The 22,301-nt window shown below is 41.0% G+C and overlaps 2 protein-coding genes and 1 long non-coding RNA gene across 7 annotated transcripts in view; 2 read left to right on the top strand and 1 right to left on the bottom strand.

The window, feature by feature from the left end:
• The window catches only part of OPA1 (OPA1 mitochondrial dynamin like GTPase), an 82,329-nt gene extending 81,665 nt beyond the window's left edge, over positions 1-664 (bottom strand). For 3 of the 5 annotated variants that reach the window (XR_006335264.1, XM_043874183.1, XM_043874184.1), the window contains exon 1: positions 441-664. Coding sequence is in view for 4 of the 5 variants with exons in the window: in XM_043874183.1 (XP_043730118.1) it covers positions 441-472 (32 nt within the window). In the remaining variant the exon portion in view is untranslated. The remainder of the gene's footprint in view (positions 1-440) is intronic. The other 2 variants (XM_043874185.1, XM_043874186.1) reach the window with 1 other exon arrangement.
• LOC122675426 lies at positions 126-3,513 on the top strand. Its single transcript, XR_006335265.1, has 2 exons — positions 126-746; positions 3,149-3,513. It is a non-coding gene; the product is annotated as an uncharacterized LOC122675426 (long non-coding RNA).
• Positions 3,514-20,669: 17,156 nt separating this feature from the next.
• Positions 20,670-21,364, top strand: LOC122676048 (ribosome biogenesis protein NSA2 homolog). The gene has a single exon (XM_043875341.1). The coding sequence runs from the start codon at positions 20,721-20,723 to the stop codon at positions 21,201-21,203; it is 483 nt and encodes a 160-aa protein (XP_043731276.1). The 5' UTR covers positions 20,670-20,720; the 3' UTR covers positions 21,204-21,364.
• Positions 21,365-22,301: the final 937 nt, after the last annotated feature.

Raw genomic sequence — 22,301 nt, 5'->3', positions numbered from 1 at the left:
AGCTCGGGTACCTGCAAAAGCAATGTGAACCTAGCGTGGAGGTAGAAGAAAAAGACGCGGAAAAGGTGACACATGGATAGCACCACAGAGCCCGAAGAGAGAGGGAACAGAAACCAGAAGCCACCAGAGACAGAGATAACAGCGAGGACAGAAGGGTGAAGTGGCAGGTACAAAAGGACAACAGAGACAACAGGCCAAGACTGAAATGGGCCCAGAATATTCCCGAGAGGAACAGGGACAGGGGCCAGTACTGGGGCCAGCATCTCAGGTAAACCCAGTCAGGGCTCCTGTCACTCTGGGACCTCAAAAATAACTCGGAACCATCCAACTGCCCTCCGCCTGGCCTGAGAGTTACCTGCACACTCTGGAGGTAGTGATGGGGCAGCCCCGTTTTCTGGACGCCCCAGAAATAACGGGGCCAGGTCGGAGCCCGGACTTACCAGGCCACGGCAGCCCGGCGAACTCGCCACATCCCGCCGGCGAGGAGGTCACACAGGCGCCGAGGCGGCCAGCGGGGAGCCCTGGCGTCAGCCCCAGTCCGGTCCTGCTCCGGGAATGACCCAGGAAGAGGCCCGCAGCAACAAGGGCACAGAGCAGCCTCTGCGGCCCTCCCAATGGCGAATGGACTTCCGTAAGAGCCTGCCCGGCACCCGTACTCGGTCCGTCGGCCAAACCTCCACCCCGCTCTTACAGGAGGGCAGCAAAAACGGTCCGGCGGTGGACTCGCGCATGCGCTCAAAGCCCCTGTAGGAACCACTTTATTTCACCCTCCCCTCTCCCCACCCCGCCCTCTTTTGTTTCCGGGGTGGAACTGGGAACTTGGTGCCTCTCAAGTTAAATTCTTGAGGAGCGAAAAGGTGGAGGTGCAGGGCAGGGACTGAAAGGCGTGAAATATAGGTGATAAATTCTCACCGGGTGGCTACCAATTTAAGAAAATTTAATATTGCTGGAGCATGGAGGAGGCTAGGGAATACAGAATGAGTTAATACAGGGATAGACCAATAGAATAGAGTAATGAAAACCCACTGCTGCCCTTTTGCCCTGCTTCTTTGTATGACGTCTTTGTTCAGGAAAAACATTCATAAACTTAGAGCAATCTCGGGAGCCTGAGAGGAGTATTGGACGGGTTAAATGCTTTAGAATCTGAAGGAGATCCAAGAGAAACTCATGAATTAGGCGAGCTTGAAACATGCATGTGCAGTTTATAAAGGCATCAAAAATAATTTTGTTCATTCACTCCTTAACTGGCAGTCATCTGGCTTTTAATTTCACTAATTTGTTGATATTGCTGTTGTCAAAAGCCACCAACAATTCCATATTGCCAGTGGTTACTGGACTGCTTCACGTTCATCTCAGAATATTGGATACTCAGCACTCTCCTGGCTTTCAGGACCCACATTAACCTTTTCTCCAGGACCTGCTACTCCTCAGTCTCCTTTGTTGTTTCCTCCTCCCAGCATTTCAATGAAGGCTTCCAGATCTTAAGAAATCCTGGACCCCATCTCTATTATCTCTGCCAGTAGTCTAAGGCAGTTCTATAACTTTAAATATCTTTTTTCCCCTTACAGCTCTTAACATTTTATGTTTTATGTGGAAATGGGCCCATACGAAGGACATGGCCTGTGAAAGATAGTGAAGTCAATTAGCTGGTCAAGGCTGTGGTTTTTCCAGTGGTCATGTATGGATGTGAGAGTTGGACTGTTAAGAAAGCTGAGCACTGAAAAATTGATGCTTTTGAACTATGGTGTTGGAGAAGACTCTTGAGAGTCCCTTGGACTGCAAGGAGATCCAACCAGTCCATCCTGAAGGAGATAAGTCCTTGGTGTTCATTGCAAGGACTGATGCTGAAGCTGAAACTCCAATACTTTGGCCACCTCATGCGAAGAGTTGACTCATTGGAAAAAACCCTGATGCTGGGAGGGATTGGGGGCAGGAGGAGAAGGGTATGACAGAGGATGAGATGGCTGGATGGCATCACCAACTCGATGGGCATGAGTTCGAGTGAACTCCGGGGAGTTGGTGATTGATAGGGAGGCCTGGCATGCTGTGGTTCACAGGGTCGCAAAGAATCGGACACAATTGAGCGACTGAACTGAACTGAACTGAAGTCAATATCCATTCCTTCAAAGTGACACCGAGTATAGACCCAGCCTTTGTTAGTAAACTTCCCACATGAAGGACCGTGGGAATTTTCTTTATTATATTTAGTGTGGTGACTGTGTTAATGAAAACAGCAAATAGAAACTTGCTGTACTGATCTGTACAAACTATCTTTTTGTAGAACTGTGGAGTTATGCAAAAATTCCTCTGTTAACTGTTAAGTCCCAGTTGTTTTAATGGGGGAAAAAAATGGAAACCAAATAATGGCAACTCCTTTCCTGTATGGGTTATCTTTACATCTTACAAAACTCTTGTTTTGTGATTTTACTTGTAGGCATTTAGCCTGCTGAATCTGTTCCCCCAACAACTGGGTTCTCCTCTTGGTGAATGTTGAGCTGAAAGACACAACCAAGCCAAAGCTGGGGAAAAGGGAAATTTTATTACTTGCAGCATGTGATGAGACCACTGGGAATCTTTCCCAAAGCAATGCATCCTTTCTTAAAAAGCTGGGGAAGTTTTTAAGCTAAGGGTACATGCATATTCATGAAGGGGCTCAGTCAGTTAACAGTGTCTAAGCTTTAGTTGATTGGAGTCACACGGGTCAGAAAAGGTCAACATCATCATCCCTTAGATTCCAGTTGATCTGATGGTTGAGGCTTCAGGCTAACCTTTACCAGTGAAAGAGATACTGGAAGTGTTTACAACTAATGCGTTGTTGCTTCTCTTGCCTGATAACAGTTTTATTTCTGCATTCTTTCATTTTGTTCACTTTTGTTGTTATTGCTGTCTAGTCGCTAAGTCATATCTGACTCTTCAAGAGCCCATGGACTGCTGCACGCCAGACCTCCCTGTCCTTCATTATCTCCCGGAGATTGTTCAGGTTTATGTCCATTGAATCAGTGATGCTATCTAACTATTTGCCTTCAGTCTTTCCCAACATCAGGGTCTTTTCCAATGAGTTGGCTTTTCACATCAGGTGGCCAAAGTATTGGAGCTTCAGCTTCAGCATCAGCCCTTCCAATGAATATTCTGGATTGATTTCCTTTAGGATTGACTGGTTTGATTTCCTGGCAATCCGAGGGATTCTAAAGAGTCTTCTCCAGCATCACAATTTGAAAGCATCATTTCTTGGCACTCAGCCTTCTTTATGGTCCAGTTTTCTGTTCCCTTAAGATCATTAATTCCTGAGACCTGAGGACAAGCTTTGTGGCCAGGCTTAGATCACAAAACGGCTTAGGCCAGAAATGACTTCTCATGCCAAGAAAGCCATACCTGATTTTCTGTTTCCAGACCCTCTACCTTATCTGCTTACAAACTGTGCAAGATGTATGCATGATGTTTCTTTCTGCACTGTATGAAATAGCCGAAGATTAGAATCAGCATGATTAAAAAATAAACCCTTTAAATTTTTAATGATTCAGTTTATCTTTTAATCCTGGAGATCTTCAGAAAGGGAGATGTTAATGGAAACTGAAATGTTTGCATTTTTTTTTAGTTTTATATTAAAATTTTTATAATAGAAGTTTTTGTCCAGTTCTTCCTGGGAGATGCCCAAATTCCCTGACACCACACTCTTCCTCTGCAGTTTCCTGGAGAGAGAAACTAGCTAAGTCATGCATAACTGCACCATTACGGTTATCAAACTATTCCCACCCCTGAGAAAAGGATGTCATAATCCTCATCAACAAACATTTATAAATTATTTTCTACAAATCCTCATTTGGGGATTTAAAAAAAATGATACATATTTTTAGAAAAGAGTAAAACCCAGCCCTGTTCTCAAGTGTCCATGGTCTGGCTGGGGAGACCCATACCTAAAAGGGTAAATAATATAAACAGTGTTTATAAAGATTGAGTTGAATAGACACTGAGGACCAAGTAAGGGATGGAAGTTCTACTACAGGCAGAACTGTAGCATTAGCAAGTGGGCTAAAGAAAGATAATTCTGGAGAAAACAGAAAAGGGTGAGTTTGTAAAGAGAGACAATTTTGGGAAGACTGGATAAGAAGCTATGGAGCAATGTAAGTGTGAGAGGTCCAGCTTCAACAGTGGGATAGAGGTGAGAGATTATCTAAAGGAATATTGCTGAGTATTTAAAGCAATGGAAAGCTGAATGCATAAATTCAGGACAGGAATCAAAGATGATTGGTATTTCAATCTGTAGTCAGTGAATGGTGCTAGTGATAGTCGCAGATACTGGGAAGCTAATTTGGAGAAGAGACTAACATGCTGGTTTTGGATTGATGGTTAATGCTGAGGCATTAATGAGTTATCTAGGTGGAAAAATCTATGAGACTCTTAGAAATCAAATCCTAGAATTCCAGAGGGAGGTAAAGCTTTCAATACAGATTTGAGAATTGTCTTTATAAATGTGAAACTGAATCACATTAACCTTTGTAAAACTGTGCAAGAACTTGAAATTGTTTATAAAATATTAAATCCACATTATTTTATAATTTTATATTTTATATTTAAAATATTAAAATATTTATATTTTAATATAAATATATTTATATTATTTATAAAATTTATATTTTATATTTATATTTTAGGACTAATATTTTAGGGGTGGGAATAGCTTGATAACCATAATGGTGCAGTTATGCATGACTTAGCTAGTTTCTCTCTCCAGGAAACTGCAGAGGAAGAGTGTGGTGTCAGGGAATTTGGGCATCTCCCAGGAAGAACTGGACAAAAACTTCTATTATAAAAATTTTAATATAAAACTTAAAAAAAACAAATGCAAACATTTCAGTTTCCATTTCAGTTTATATTTTAGGACTAAAAGTATTACATGCAGTGAAATAATGCAAGAAAAAGAAATACAAGGCATAACATTTTCAATTGATTGTTTACGTTGAAAACCTTAAGAAATTAAAAAAATAAATAAGCCAGTAGAAATATTCAATGGGTTGAGTCCCACAAAGGTAAATATAAAAAATGATTGTGTTTTTATATACTTACAAAGACACCTGTGTATATATCAGGTCTGAATTCTTGGAATTCGTAAATGTTACCTTAATTGGGGAAAGGGTCTTTGCAGATGTTATAGTAAGGATCTTCATCTGAGGAGAGTATTTTAGATTATTCAGGTGGGCCCTAAATGCCATTACATGTATTGTGACAAGAGGAAGATTTCACACATACAAACAGAGGAGGCGGCAGTGTGAAGATGAAGCAGAGATCGGAGGATCTAATCAACTAGAAAGAGACCATGCTGGAACCATGATCTTGGACTTTCCAGCCTGCAGAACTGTGAAAAATGTTTCTGTTCTTTTTAAGCTACCCAGTGTATAGCATTTTATTATAGCAGCCCTAATTGACTAAGGCACAATGCAATTAAACATGGGCAAAAATTCAAACAAACACTACACAAAGGAATACACACACACACACACACACACACACACACACACAGACACCAAGATGGTGGTGGTTCAGCTAAGTCATGTCTGACTCTTGCAACCCCAAGGACTGTAGCCTGCCAGGCTCCTCTGTCCATGGGATTTTCCAGGCAAGAATACTGGAGTGGGTTGCCATTTCTTTCTTCAATTATTACCCTTATTTGGTGTGAAATCAATGGCCATGGGTCTGGCCTTAAGTGAATGTGCTCAAAGAGTGTTCCAACCAACAGCCCTGAAAGTATATGAACCAAAGGCTCAAACTGTATCTTACCGAAAGTATAAGATAAAGGATGAAGTCATTAATCCAAAAATCACAGCACACACCGCAGAACACATAAATGAAGTGCTCAGTGTTATTAGTCATCATGCTCAGTCACTTCAGTCGTGTCCAACTCTGTGCCACCCTGTGGGCTGTAGCTCACCAGCTCCTCTGTCCATGGAATTCTCTAGGCAAGACTGCTGGAGTGGGTTGCCATGCCCTCCTCCAGTGGATCTTCCTGACCCTGGGATCAAACCCACATCTGTTGTGTTTCCTCCACTGGAGGTGGATTCTTTGCCACTGAGCCACCAGGGAAGCCCTCTCAGTCATTGGGGTAATGCAAGTGAAAACCACAAGATACCGATTATGTTCCCACTAAAGCTGCTAAAATTAAAGACCTACAATACTGCATTTGATGAAGATGTGCAGCAACCCGAACTCTCAGGCACTGCTGATGGGAATGTAAAGTGATATAGCTGAAATGGAGCAGGACGATATGGTCTTCCTCCCCTCACCATGTCATCTGTTTGCCTTTTGTCTGTGGAAAACTTTAGTCAAAGAATAAGTTTAATCAGAGAAATGAGAAATGGGAGAACAAAGGACAACAGTCAAAGGAGACTTAATAATAATATTGTAGTCATCAAGCATGGTCAAGGACCTTTAGTTCTTTCTCAAGGGATGTGGATAATATTCCGAGCCATATCCTGTGAGCTGTCTTGTAGATACTGAAACGCCAGGTGGAGATGTTAACCACATGATGACTAGACAATACCTGGGACACGAGATGCCACAGTTATAAGAATTGGCCTCAGAGAAATGAATCACATGGACCTTGGAATTGAAGAACAACTGTACCTAAAATAATCAAGATGACTCTAATCAGACCACCGATGATCAATTTGAAGATGACTGTCAGAGTTGCCTGTGCTGTTTCTGCATGTAGCCCCCTCCTTCTGCCTATGAAAGCTCTTGCCCCACTGGTTGCCAGTGGGATGAGTTGGCCTGTGGACGAATGGCCTCCGCCCACCACCCTCAGTTGCCAGCATCTGAAATAAAGCAAACTTTCCTTTCCACCAACCGAGCCTGTTTATTGGTTTCTTGGACCGTGAGCCGCCGGACCCCACACGTTCTATTGGTAACACTCTAATGCTAACTCTTCTCCCTCTTCCACATTTAGGGACCCTTGTGATTACACTGGTCCCACCCAGATAACCTACATTTATCTTCCTATTTTTAAATCAACTGATAACAACCTTAATTTCAACTGCATCCTTAATTCACCTTTCCATAGTCACAAATTCCAGGAATTAGGATGGACTTTGTGGGAGCCATTCTCTTGCCTACTACACAGCTCCATTTAAATTTTTTGACTGACCTCTCTCTGATACTATGGGATGTATGTGTGTATGTGGGTGTATGTGTGTGCATGTGTGTGTGTGTCTGAAGTATCACGCTCCACCTGTTCCCCCAGCTACACCTGGGAATATCTGTAGTTTTAAATTTGTACTTCTAATCTTTGTTTACAAGTTTATCATTTTCTTATTTTTAATGTTTTTATACATTTGTCATCTTTTTTACTGCAGTCCAGAAGGAAATCTCAAGTGTGTATTCCCTGTCACAAATGTCATTTTCTGCAATGGTACTGTTGCATTTCCTGCTTTCTAAGTCATTTTTAATATTCTTTTGCCTTGTAAATCTTGAGATATTGCCCTTACTTATCTTTATTGCTTTCTCTGCCTGTACCTTAGAGGTCAGGTTTTTTCATTATCTTAAATATGCAAAATTATGTCTAAATTTTTTTCCTTGTCCCTATAGTAAATAATCTCATAGATAGTAGAATCATGGATATCATCTTCCTCTCCATTTATTATGACTGATGTGATTACTTCACCAATGGATGCTCTTTGAATGTGCTGGGCACCAAGCTCCCTCTTTACATATACTTCCTTCCATTCTTTTGTACAACATTTTTTTCACAGGCTTCACTTTTTCTTCCTTGCTTTTCTAGGCCAGCAGGTTTACTTTGTTTTCTATTGCAAAGTAGGTATTATTCAACATAGGCTTCCCTGGTGGCTTGGTGGTAAAGAATCTGCCTGCCAATGCAAGAGACGTGGGTTTGATCCCTGGGTTGGTTCTATCCCTGGAGAAGGAAATGGCAACCCATTCCAATATTCTTGCCTGGAAAATCCCATGGACTGAGGAGCCTGGTGGGCTAGAGACCATGGGGTCACAAAAGAGTCAGATATGACTTAGCGACTAAACAACAAAAACAATGAAAAAACATAATTGGAAACAGCAGATCCATCAGGTTCAAAGGCATGATGAAGATTAGGAAACTGTAGGACTCCATAAGTTATCTATGACCACTTATTGTAAAAAAAGTTATTTTCTACACATGTGGTTATTTATTATGTCTATTATTTATGTCTGATGGAAATACCATATAATAGTGTGCTACTGTGTATCTTTCCCCAACTCTTCTTTCAGTGACATCTTGCTGGTAGGTTGAAATTGGTTATATTAGTTATTAGTTATTATAAATCAATCAAGACTTGACTTATTGTTTTGTTGACTGCTTAGTCTTAAGTAGGTGATAGAGAAATGGCAATACTGCAAGTTCAATTTAAAAGTATGTTTTGTCTGTGACTGTTCCATTGTTAATAGCACAGAACATTGAGGAAATACTCTTCCAGTATTTAAAATCTGTTATCTGATTCAGGAAAGAAATCTTACACATCATTGTGGATGATCTAAATTCTGACATGCCTTTGTAATTTCACATTTCTCTTACTTCTTAAGGAATAGAAAATATCAGCTTATATTCATGTCGGATCTGAACTCATAGGCCAGTGATATAAGCAACTTCTTTAGTACCCTTAGTAATTGATAGTACGTTCTTCAGTATCAACAGTAATAAAAATAATCAAGCACTTATTCCTAGTAAAGTTTATAATGACCTTATGCATATGGATGCATGCTTTTTTGAAAGAGTTGTTGCTAAACATTTCCTGGGACAACACTGGTGTGCACATGTGTGCTTGGGTTACAGGCTACTCTTCTTCCACCTTTCCATCATTGAAAACTTGTGCCACTTATGGGACTTCCCAAGCTGTCCAGTGATTAAGACTCCGTGCTTCCTCTGAAGGTGGGGCATGGGTTCAATCCCTGGTTGGGGAACTGGTATCCCACATGGTATGTGGTGTGACCAATCCCCCCTCCCCCGCCACCCACCAAACAAGCAAACAAAAAATTGTGCCATTTAGTTTTTTTTCTTTGTTTTGAGGTTTCCTGTACCTCTGGCCACTTATACAGCCATGTCCTCTTTTGGGCTAATGTCATGTCTAAAGCCTGCAGAATATTCCTTTCTCCATTCCCGGGGTTCTGAGCTTTCTCCCTCCTGCTTAAAGATATTTTTTCTCTACGCTTTGAAACATTTCCTCCTTTCTTGTCTTTTAGATGAATAACATATCCCCTACCTCCCCCTGATTTCCAAGCTCAGCCGTTCAAGAAATATACTTGCTGTTAAGTAACATTGCATGGTAATCCAGGTTTTCCAGCTTTCTGGTGTCCTCAGCAGTAGTAGATTGAACTGTGTGCCTTGCAAAGGGATAAGCTCCCACATGCTTGCTATTGTCGACAGCCTCCTCATTCTCTCATACTTTTGTTTGCCTTAACTTTCCTTCGTAGCAGGAAGGGCCAAAATGGGTGTGGTTGAGGCAGCAGCCTGCTACAATGCTGATCCAGTTTACAAACACCACTGGAAGAGTGAGATCCACCATCCTGTGGTCAGGAGACCCATCTTAGCAGCAATGGTGCTTGCATTTAGAGAAGGCAAGCTGAATCTGTGGGCAGGTGGTTCGTTTATCAGCTTATACTGGTAGGAGAGATGATAGGAATGCAAAGCCTCCAAGAAGTTCTTAATAAGCGGAATTAGGTTTACCTGTTTGTATACACTGAACACAAATTAGAACACTTTCTTCTTTTGTTTCCTTTACCTTACCCAGCTTGCCATTTTGTTCCCTCCTAGGGGATGGATGAGATGTAGACAAACAGAAAGGATGGGAGGAAGAAATACCATAAGGGTGTGTGTGGTGAATTTGGGAGTCAATGACCATTTTAGGTTTGTACTTCTGCACTGTTCTGAAATTCCAGTACTTTGGCCACCTGATGCGAAGAGCTGACTCATTAGAAAAGACCTGGATGCTGGGAAAGACTGAAGGCAGGAGGAGAAGGGGATGACAGAGGATGAGATGGTTGGCATCACCGACTCGATGGACATGAGTTTGAGCAAGCTCTGGGAGATGGTGAAGGACAGGAAAGCCTGGTGTGCTGCAGTCCATGGGGTCTCAAAGAGTCAGACATGACTGAGCAACTGAACAGCAACAAATCAGTCTGTTATGACATTATAGTACCTGCTGATGTGTCTATCTGAGTACAAAATGACTTAATACATATGAGGCATTTAAAGCAAAGCCTGGTACAGAGTGAGCACATAATAATTGTAGGTTGAGATGCGCTGCTCTAGAAGATAAACTTCCAAATCTCAAGGACTTAATCCCAATAGAATTAATTCCTTCTTACATGATAGTCTGATGTGCCCTGGACAGGGAGGGTCTCCTGAAGGCGGGTGACTTGGATGCCCAAGTTGCTTCCTACTTGACCCTATACCATCTGAAACATGTGGCCTTCAAGGCCACTTTGGTGAGCATGGAGCATTGTCTGGTATCTTTAAGGGCTAGGAATGACTTCACAGTATGACCACTATGTGAGTGGTTAAGAGGGGCAAAGGTCACTTCTGCTCACATTCTATTGGTCAGAACATAGTCCCTTGACCAACTTAACCACCAGGAAAGCTCAAAACTACTAAGGAGAACATGGACAGTTGTTCTGAGTGCCTATCTCTGCTAATGCTTCATGTTATAAGCATTAGCTATAATAATAACAATAATGTCATTCATTACTCTCCAAAAATGAGATATTTTCTTCTAAGTATTGCTGTCTATATTTCCATTGAACCTATAGTTTTAGATTACTTTTTAACCCATGTCCTTCTATTTCTAAAACCTACTTTTATTCTCCATAAAGAGAGAATAACCTAATTTTATTTTTTATTTTAAAAAAATTTTTGGTCACACTCTGCAGCATGTGGGACCTTAGTTCCCTGAGCAGGGATTGAACGTGTGCTCCCTGCATTGAAAGGCAGAGTCTTAACCACTGACAACTGGGTAAGTCCCATAGTCTAGTTTTATTTTACTTTCCGTAACAGGACCATCATATTGAAAGTGACTGAATTTCTCAGAAACCAACTACATGAAGGCTCAGAATTGAAATTCATTTGATTTAAATAAACACAATATTTATCACACACATGAGTTTACAGTCTGTGATTTATACCTGCTCCATTAAATACACACTTATGCAGAGAGATTTGAAAGAGACTGAAGTATTTTCAACTTTCAGGATTATTAACAAATCCTAGTTCTTTAAAGAGCCCTAACAGAAAGGTTTTTGTGGGATGTAGATGTCTACATGCTGGGTTGCAATTTAGAGAGCCATTTGATGAGAGATTGGACTTGAAAATGAATCCCACTGCATCAGCTGAAAAGACATGAGAAAGACTGTGCTCTGATGTTCACCTTCCTGTTATGTTGGACACTGGACTTAGGGCTACCAGTGAGACTGATAAAGCAGTGTAGGCCATATGATTTCCACATTCTAGTCTTCCAAGGAGCAGTGTAGACTATATGACTTCCATGTTCTATTTTTATGTGTTTAGAGAAATAGGTTCATTTTCTCAAGCTCACACTTGAACTTTTTCAAGTATGGTATTAAAATATTTACAGCTCCATTTGCAAACCATTTGCCTAAAAGAGTAATGGAAGAGAAAACAGAAAAGCAGGTTCAGAGCAAAACACAAGAGTGTTTTGAAGATGTCAAATTATGTTCGGGTATTTTTGTTTTTTGGCAAAAGGAACGTGTAATTTCTTTGTGGGGAAGCACCATGATCCGTATGATGCTCTGTGGAGGTTAATCTACCAGTGGCTGGTCATATTGGTTAAAGGTGGGAGACAAAAGCAGAGAGCCCATTTAAAAGGAAATTTTAATTATCTGATGTGTTCTGACTTGGATTAGGATTATGAGGTCAAAGGTGACAGTGAAGCTTTTGGCCTCAATGTCTGAGGGTTTTTTTTTGTGTTTTTTTTTTTAATGTTAAGGCTTAAAGATAGTTGTATGCTTTTTTTTAAGTTTTTTTTTTTTTTTTTTGATGTGGACCATTGTTTAGTCTTTATTGAATTTGTTGCAATATTGCTTCTGTTTTATGTTTTGTTTTTTTGTTATGAGGCATATGGGATCTTAGCTCCCTAACCACGCATGGAACCCACACCCCCTGCATTGGAAGGTGAAATCTTAACCACGGAAGTCCCAATATTTGTATGTTTTTGTCATAGACTTTTTTGATGTCAAGTTTCTTTTTCCTTTTCTCTTTTGAAGCATCCATTCTATCACAATTGCTTGTACATCCATACTTCCTCCTTTTATCCCAGCAGTGTCTGTGCTAGTGATGGGAGCACCAATGTCTTCACAGACCTGTTCTGCAGTATGCATTTATGACTGTTCTTTTCTGCATAGCCTCTAGGCCATATTCTCCACCTCTTCCAGAGACCCTATGAGCTACCCACTATTGCTTGATACATTCCTTTCTTGCTTAATTTTCCCAGAGTTAGTTTCAGTTACTTGCAAATTAGAACCATAACTAAATCAATTTTCTTTTTTGATGTCATAACCCAGATGTTGACTAGACTAACCCTTCCCTGATAATTTAGATAAGATTGATTGCAATTCTACTCCATGGATTGCAGAGTCTAACACCTTCTCCAAGATTTCTATCAATTCTATAGGAGACTTGGGTTCTCACAGACACATCTGACTCAGAAGTTTTGTATCCTCTAAATCAAGATTTCTCAACCTTGGGACTATTGATGTTTTGGACTGTACAATTCTTTATTGTGGGTGGCTGTCTAGTACATTGAAGGAATTTTTGGCAATATCCCCAGCATCTACCCACTTAATGCCAGTTTGAATGTCATGACTGCCGTGTCCCCAGTTGTTACAAAAGTGTACCCAGACAATACTAAATGTTCCCTGTAGCTCATGGGGTGGTGGTGCAAAATCACCAGTATTTTAACTCAATACCATGTAGGAACTGCCACCGGTTGTCTCTGCTCTCACCAAGTCTGTATACGTGTGGCAATCAGACATTTTTCTCTATTTCCACCAAAATTTTTTAATGTAAATTTTAAAAATCTTTTTTTAATCTTTAATTTCATTTTTAATCTAATACTAATACCAAATTTTATGGAAGTTCTGGAGAAATAGGTTTTCATCACAAATGTAAACAAATCAAATTTGTTAGATGCTCATGTTTTCAAGAAATTTTTTGGTCATTTCTGCAACTCGCTTTCTAGCTTCTGGCCACATTATTTGCCCCTTTTCCCATTTATCTTCCTTTATCACTGCATTCTTCTCTCTCTCTCTCTCTCTCTTTTCTTTTTTTTGCTTTTCCCTGTCTCCAAATTCCTGTCCATTTTTCAATTCAAAGGGGTTTAGTTATATCTTTTTATTTCTCTGTACCAACTCATCCTCTTAGGGACTTATCTTGGCTTATCAAGGTAATTTCCTAAAAAGAAAAGCCCCCCATAGAAATTCTGGAACCTATTGTGAAGATAATTCTCACTACAGTTCCTCCTAGAGCTACTGTAGTATTAGGCCCCTTTTACTGAAAGGAATCTTCTAATTATCCATTGCAGCACAGATGCTACCCAAAATTTAGTGACTTAAAACAACCACCCTTTCATCCTCAGTCAGTCAGTCAGTTCAGTTGCTCAGTCTTGTCCGAATCTTTGTGACCACATGGATGCCAGGCTTCCCTGTCCATCCCCGACTCCCAGAGCTTGCTCAAACTCATGCTTTGAATGGATGATGTCATCCAACCATCTCATCCTCTGTCATCCCCTTTTCTTCTTGCTTCGATCTTCCCTACCTCTCTCCAAATGGCATATCACATGGTTAGCTTGGGCTCCTTGCAGCAGATTATTTATTCTCAGACTAGTTCACCTTTCATGTTGTGGCTCAGGACTCCTAGAGAAAAGATTCCTCCTGACAGAGGTAGAAGCTGTCAGTCTCTTAAAGTGTGACCCCTCGGTGTCATGTCTGGCATGTTGGATGAAGCAGTCACAGAGCCTGTCCGCTTAAAGTAAATGTGCAGTCATCTTTATTACCGTAGTACAGCCTCTGGCCACAAATTTAGACAGTACTCCTTCATGCAGATTGCCCTGTTTCCCTCCAAGAACCTGCAAGTGTCTCATTTTATTACAGCAACAGACTCAGAATTGAGGTGGATAAAAGAACTAGGAAAAGAGCTAAGAGACTTTGGTGCTCTGAAAGCTGAGGAAAGGAGTGGGTTCAAGAAGAGAGTGGTCAAAGATCATGTAACACAGAGACTGAAGAGAAGGGGACTTTGGGTGAGGCCAACAGATGGCTTGGGTATCATCCTTTTCCTCCTCCACTGTGGGTGGTGATGCTGGGAGTCAGAGACTTTGTTCACTGATTTATTTTCATATACTATTTTATATACCATTTTCTTTTTCTGATGAGTTGAAACCTATTCCTTCTAGGAATTTAGGAAATGTGGGGATAAATGTATAGGTAACCATCAAAACCTTTTGTTGAATTGATTTTCCAATTTTTTATATAAATACATATGTTTAAGCATCTACATATGTTTGACTATGTGTACATATATCCACTTCTTTTTACTCCTATTCTTTCCGCATTTGCTTAATCACCAACGAGACTTTTCCATGGGCAGTTGGTGTAAGGTTACAATGGGAAAGCAAGAGAAAGAAATGAGACAATAATCAGTACTTAAGTTTTTGAAATAGACTTGAAATTTCCGAAAGATACTTTACTTAGAGAAAAAGGATTTCTGAGTCATTTCCCCCCCACCTTTTTTAAATTTTTTTTTTTTTTTCCTTTTTGGCCATGCTGCACAGCATACAGAATCTTAGTTCCCTGCCCTGGGATCGAACCCATGCCCCCTGCAGTGGAATCATTGAGTCTTAACCACTGGACCACCAGAGAAGTCCTTCTGTGTCTTAGAGTCTGATTTTTTTGTACAAAAGCTAAATGTTACTTTATAAATAGTAGACTTTGGAAGAACGAATGATGTAAGATCCAGTTTTGGGGTCACAGATTTGACAAACATTTCACAGCTGAGGAAGGAGAGATTTGGGAAGTCTGAGTTTCGTGCTGGTGTCAGTTCCAGAGACACACCGTACCTTGTGGGATGACAAATGACTCAGAGCAGTGGGGCTGGGCACCTCAAGCAGAGAACTGGATTCTGAGCCCTGGGGAAGTCTGAGAGGACAGTGACATTGACAGAGAAGTCCGGAGTTCACAGCAGCAGTGAAGACGTGAATGAGGCAGGAAAAGCCTAGCAGGGGCCCACCCCCTACATTAACGGTGGTCCAGGAGGCTTAGAAAGTGCCCTAGTATTTCACTTGGCCTAAAGGTGTGGAGAAGGGCTGAGAGAAGGCTGAGGTACAACCCACAGTGGAGCCGCAGATGTCTCAAAAGATGCAAGCCTAGAAATGCAAATAACTGTGCATGCAAATGATGGCTCAACCTCTGGCAGTGAAGGACCAGTCTTCCCCGCCCGGGACACACACATCTGGGGAATGGAATCTGGTGGCAGCAAGAGGAAAGGGGGACATCCTTAACTGACTGTTTAAACACAAAGTGCTTGGGAGTATCCTGGGGTGACTTAGCTAACTCATAGTTGACTAGATTCATTTCCTGCCATCAGGCAAAATGAGGTAGTAAAAGAAAAAAATCAAGTTGAGCTATAAAAACATAAAGTTATATTTCCTGCACACTGTGACCTAAGAAATACGCATCATTGTTTATATATGTATGTATGTGTAGGTGTGATCATCTGTGTTAGTCCCTAAAGTTTTTATCACACTGTTTATGGAGTTTTACTAAACATTCTATCACAAGCAGTTTAAACATGCCATTAAATATTCTTGGGCATGTTTTTACTGACTGTGTAATAAAACTATCATGTGGGTATAGTTTCCTTTCCCCTTCCTACATTCCTTCCTTCCTTCCTCTCTTACCTCCTTCTTTACTTCCTTCCATACTTCCCTGATTGTTTGATATTTACTTTGTTTCTAATTTTTCACTGTTATATGAAGCATTTTTTTTAACATAGCTTAAACCTTTTACTATAACTTGTATTACTTTCTGAGGAACAATTTCCAAAAGTGAAATTATTGGGTAAAGGTATATAAATATTTTTGAAACTTTTCTATCCACATTGTCCAATGGTGTAAAGAAGGTAAAGAATCTGACTGCAATGCAGGAGACCTGGGTTCAGTCCCTGGGTCGGGAGATCCCCTGGAGAAGGGAATGACTACCCACTCCAGTATTATTGCCTGGAGAATTCCAAGGATAGAGGAGCCTGGCGGGCTATGGTCCATGGGATCACAGAGTTGAACACAACCGAGTGACTAACACAACTCTTGCCTATTCGTGCCATTTATGTTTCCATCAGCTGATTCATTCATGTCCCTTTCTTCAGAGACCACTCAAAGGGCAAAGATCTATATATATGAATGAAGTGGAGATATGCGGCAGGAGGTCAAGCGCTCTGACTCTTGTCTAGACTTTGAAGCATCAAAATTGGAGCATGAAGGCAGTCCTTTGACACAAATTGTAGACATTATATTAAGCCACTAGAGGGCAGAGCTATCCCACTAAACTAAGGTACTATTTGTTTCTTAAACCAGTTTGTACTATCAGTTTAGATCTAAATCCTGACATTGCCACCAAGGTGGCTTCAATTATTTTAACAAGATGATAAAGGCTGGATTGCTATATATTTAAAATAAGCAGTTTCCAGTGACTGAAACTTTTATTCATACTACTTCTTAAAGAATGAGCTTTTAATTTTACAATAGTTTCAGATTTACAGGAAAATTGTGAAAATTGTGTAGAGAGTTCCCATATGTTCCAAACCCAGTGTTCTCTACTTCTAACATCTGGCATTAGTATGGTACACTTATCACAATTAATGAACCAGTATTGACACATTATTACTAACCAAAGTCTCTAATTTATTGAAGTCTCCTTGGTTTTAACCAAATGTTCTGTATTTGTTCCAGGATACTGCATTTCACGTAATTGTCATGGCTCCTTAGCTTCCTCTTGGCTGTGACACTTTCTTGAAATTTCTTTGTTTTGATGATCTTGGAAGTTTTGAGGTATACTGGTCAAGTATTTTGTACATTGTCCCTCTATGGGGATTTTGGCTAATTTTTTTTTCCTCATTATTAGACTTCTATTATTAATTTGAGAGAAGAATATCACAGAGATAAAGTATCACTCTCATCTCCTCTGATTAAGAGTACATACTGTGAACATGGTCTAGGATTGTTGATGTTGACCTTGATCACCTGGCTGGGCTAGTATTTGTCAAGCATCTCCACTGCTAAGTTATTCTTTGACTCCTTCCCTCACTTGCAGTTACTGTGAAAGGCAGTCACGGTGAGAGGCCCACACTCAAGGAGCAGGGAGTTGTGTAACCCTCCTGAAGGAGGCAGTAGCTACACACATTACATGGATTCTTCCGCTTCAGAGATTGGTCTCTTCTTCCCCATTTACTTATTTACTTTACCTTTGTCTTTATCAATGTGGACTCATGGGTAGTTACTTTATACTTTGGGTTATAATCCAAATCCAATTAAAAATTTTTGTTTCTCAGATTGTTTCGGCCCTTGAACACTCTTTCACTTTCTCCAGTGCCCTTTCAATATACCCATCATTTTTCTTTTTGTCTTTGTTGTGTGTTTTTGTGTGAGCGCTTCATAACTTCCTGGCCGTAAATGAGGCTCCCAGCTCACCTTGTATATTTGCTGCCTTAGTTCTGGAAGAGAAAGATTACGTGCTCAGTTGTGTCTGACTCTTTGCTAGAGACTGTATAACCTGCCAGGTTCCTCTGCCCACGGAATGTTCCAGGTGAGAATACTGGAGTGGGTTGCCTTTTCCTACTCTGGGGGATCTTCCCAACCCAGGGATGGAACCCATGTCTCTTGCATCTCCTGCATTGGCAGACAGATTCTTTACCACAAGAAACATCTGGGAAATCCTAGTTCTGGAATCAGCCATTTTTCTTCCCATGAAGCCCTGGTCCCTGTTGTTGGAGAACAGCATTCAAAACAAAAATCAGGGTGCTAGATTTATGTTCACTTAGCTATACATTTTGTATAATTTTATTCTGTCAACTGTGGCTTTCCTGGTGGCTCAGCTGTAAAGAATCCGCCTGCCAATGCAGGAGACACGAGTTCGATCCCTGGGTCAGGAAGTTCCCCTGGAGAAGGGTATGGAAACCCATTCCAGTATTCTTGCTTGGAAAATCCCATGGACAGAGGAGCCTGGCTGGCTACAGTCCACAGGGTTGCAAAAGAATCAGAATCAGACACAATTTAGTGACTAAACAACAACAACAACTTATGAAGTTATTAGTCTTATTTGTTCACAGCCATGAAAAAGCTCCCCCTGCTTTTGTAGTAGAGCCTGGCCTCATGTCCAGATGTGAAGTGACTACAAACCCATGTTCCTTTCACTATGCCCAGAAATAATGGTTAAAGTGGAAGAGGAGTATGCATTATTCCCTGCAGTTGGATGAAAGATTTTCCCTTTACTTTTTATCCCCCCAGAGAAAGGATTTGTCTTGCAGTTAATTGTTCACTGATGCTTTCTCTGGTAGTTAAAGAAAAGTGGTATTTCTAGCACCCCCGATATATTGAGGGCATCGTCATGGACCCAGAACCTCAGATAGGCTCTGCTGACCTGGTTTACAAGATTAGAGGGAGACGGTCTCTCTGGAAGATGCTTGTCAGGCTTTGAACAGGACCTGGGCCAGTCTGATTTGGAGAGTCAGGGGATGGCAGGAAGGAAGGAAACAAAGAACATCACTGAGAGGAAAAACCTGGAAGGAGGAAACATTCTGACTGAAAAGAGAAAGAGGTGGTAGCTAAATTTCCATTTCTCTGGGCAGTTAAGGAGATTCAGTGGCTTGTTAATGAGGATAAATTTCCTGCCAGCCACAGAGTGAGGCACACAGGTTCTTTATTTGAATATTTTTTGCATAATTGGAATAAATTTGCATTACCTTTCCAACTCCTTATCTTTGATAATAATATTAACTTCTAGCAGATGGTCCCATCAAAGACATTGACATTGCAAAGTTCTCAATGAAGGCAAGTAAGAGACTTGCTCTAGTCTAGTAGAAGTTAAGTAGAACTTGAAGAAATTATGCTATAGCAAAAGATATTTTTAATAGCATTTACTTTTTTCTGATTATGACTTTAAGGCATGTTTGTTGTGGAAATTTAGAAGAATTTCACTTTCCCTTTTTCTCCAGAAGATGCAGACAAATAAACAAACAAAAATTCTCCCATTAGAGGTATTTACTCTTAGAATTTTGCTGTGTTTCCTCTTCTTTTTTTCTTTGGCTATGCATCTGTGGATAAAAAACATGAACATGTGGTTCATGTTGCATGTAAAAATTTACATCTTGCATTTTTTAAATAGATTTTTTAATGGGGACAATTTTTAAAGTCTTTATTGAATTTGTACAATATTGCTCCTGCTTTATGGTACAGTTTTTTGGCTGCAAGGCATGTGGGATCTTAGGTCCCTGACCAGGGATTGACCCCACGTCCTCTTCACTGGAAGGTGAAATCTTAACTAAGTTAATTCCTCAGTGAGGATGATCACTGAGGAATTCAAGTTCAGTAAAGGATACTGGGATTTAGGAAGATAGCAAAAAGAGTAAGTTAATACAGCAAGGGTGGGAGCATAGCCTCCAGGGACTCACAGTCTAAAATGCATCTGGGTCGGTGGACCGAGATTGTAAGGGTTGTGTAGGGTATTTAGGGGTGGAGTGTATGGTCAGGCCACCCAAGATGGCTGTTCTTTTGCTCTCTGTGCATCCTTTGCCCAATCAGGGCTTTCTTCAACTGTACCCTACTCACATGACTGACTTTCCTGCATACTTGACCCAGGCCCCAGCTAATCATGGCTTATCAACGCAGTGGTGAGGGGCATGCCCTTCTTCAGGTTTCCCTGGTAACTAATAAGCCTATCTGAATTCAGTTCCCCCCATAACTGATCATCTCCCCTCTCCTCCACCCCCTTCCCCCTGGGAACAAAGAGTGGCACCATATCCTGCCTGCCATGGCCCACACATGGTGGGGTGTTGATCCAGGACCTTGCTTCGGACGTGTAAACTGCCCCCACCCATTAAATCATTGTTGGCTCTGTTGCTGACTCTGGGCTCCTTCTTCAGTCTTGAAGCTGGGCAAGCGCAGGCCTTGAAGGTTTGTGCAGCTCAAACCCAACACGACCACTACTTATAAACTAGATAGCTAATAAGGACCTAATGTATAGCACAGAGAACTCTGCTCAATGCTCTGTGATGGCCTTTATGGGAAAAGAATCTAAAAAATAGTGGATATATGTATAACTGATTCACTTTGCTATACGCCTGAAACAAATACAACATTGTATTCCAACTGTACTCCAATAAAAATTAAAAAAACAAAATAAAATGAGTCTGTGTTTCTTCTCCTGGGGGTGAAGAAAGTGCTTTGACTTGCTCGTTTCAGCAGCCACACAGGTTTGTGAACTGAGGACTTGGACACTCCCTTCTGCATGGATTTTACCTTTATTAATTCCCATGATGCTCATTCACTGTGGTCTTGTGATCTGCCCTTCATGGAGTACTTGATCCTATTCTGAGCAGTACTAAGTGCTTTACAAGATCACAAAGATGGGAAATTTGAGAACTTTGCACTGCAGAGACTGCACCTGGCAGCTCGGCAGCCGTCACCATGCCACAAAATGAATATATCCAGTTATATAAGCGCTATGGATATCGTTTGGATTACCATGAGAAAAAGAGAAAGAAGGAACGTCGAGAAGCTCATGAACGTTCAAAGAAGGCAAAAAAGATGATTGGTCTGAAAGCTAAGCTCTACCATAAACAGCGCCATGCTGAGAAAATACAAATGAAAAAGACTATTAAGATGCATGAAAAGAGAAACACAAAACAGAAGAATGATGAAAAGACTCCACAAGGAACAGTACCCACATATCTACTGGACCGAGAGGGACAGTCTCAAGATAAAGTACTTTCCAATATGGTTAAACAGAAACAAAAAGAGAAAGCGGGAAAGTGGGAGGTCCCTCTGCCCAGAGTTCGTGCCCAGGGAGAAACAGAAGTATTAAAAGTTATTCGAACAGGAAAGAGAAAGAAGAAAGCCTGGAAGAGGATGATTACTAAAGCCTGCTTTGTTGGAGATGGCTTTACTTGAAAACCACCTAAGTATGAAAGATTCATTAGGCCAATGGGATTACGTTTCAAGAAGGCTCATGTAACACATCCTGAACTGAAATCCACCTTTTGCTTGCCAATGCTTGGTGTAAAGAAGAATCCCTCATCCCCACTGTATACAACTTTGGGTGTTATTACCACAGGAACCGTCATTGAGGTGAACGTGAGCAAGATGGGCCTTGTAACACAAGGAGGCAGAGTCATCTGCAGAAAATATGCCCGGGTTACCAAGAATCCTGAAAATGATGGATGCATAAATGCAGTCTTACTGGTTTGACAGCAGTTACACACAAATAACTCCTTATAATTACTGAAGACTACACACCAATCGGGAAACCATCACTCTGGTATTTCTGAATGCTACCAATCAAACTTACATGTTGTCTTCAGTCAAAGATAACTATTTATTCTGTTTTAAAAAAGAAAAAAGCCAACATTAAAATGATCTTGTTTTACAAAAAGAAAAAAAAAAAGATCACAAGGATGAGGCAAATTGTAGCTTTCATCGAACGGATGAGGAAACTGAGGCTCACGGCAGTGAAGTGACTTGTCAAGATCAGGTAGCAAGAGAACAAGAGACAGGAAGTTAATGTGTTTCCCACCTCTTGTCCCAAATACTTAACTATTTATAGGCACTTAGTATGTGAGTTCCTGGTTGCCAGATGCCAGAAGAGTGCTGACCAAGGAAGGTCCCTGTGCAGATGTACCAGAAGTCGAGAGGAGGGGCAGGCTGGGATGCCTTATGCAGAGTGGGACGTCTAGATTGGAATTGCACCAGCCAATCCCTAGAGTTCCTTCTAATGACAAGATTATCTGACTCTGAATTCCTCTCATTTAAGAAGCTGAGATTGCCCACCTTGGACAGTGAGGCTAACAAAACTTGGCTGAGATTCTCCCACTTTGCAGTGCTCTTTGATGGCCTTTCAAAAAGTCCCTGGAAATCCACCACTCCAAATCTGTCCCCCACTAGGCCTGGCAGGAGGCCTTCTGTGAAGTTCGAAGGAAGCTCCTAGGCAAATTTTTGCCACATTGACTCTGCACTAAGCACTTTATATGCATTATCTCACCTGTCTTCTTA

This window comes from Cervus elaphus, chromosome 19, assembly GCF_910594005.1.
Source record: "Cervus elaphus chromosome 19, mCerEla1.1, whole genome shotgun sequence".
Classification (NCBI taxonomy): domain Eukaryota; kingdom Metazoa; phylum Chordata; class Mammalia; order Artiodactyla; family Cervidae; genus Cervus; species Cervus elaphus.
This window is presented reverse-complemented; position numbering and strand designations above follow the sequence as displayed.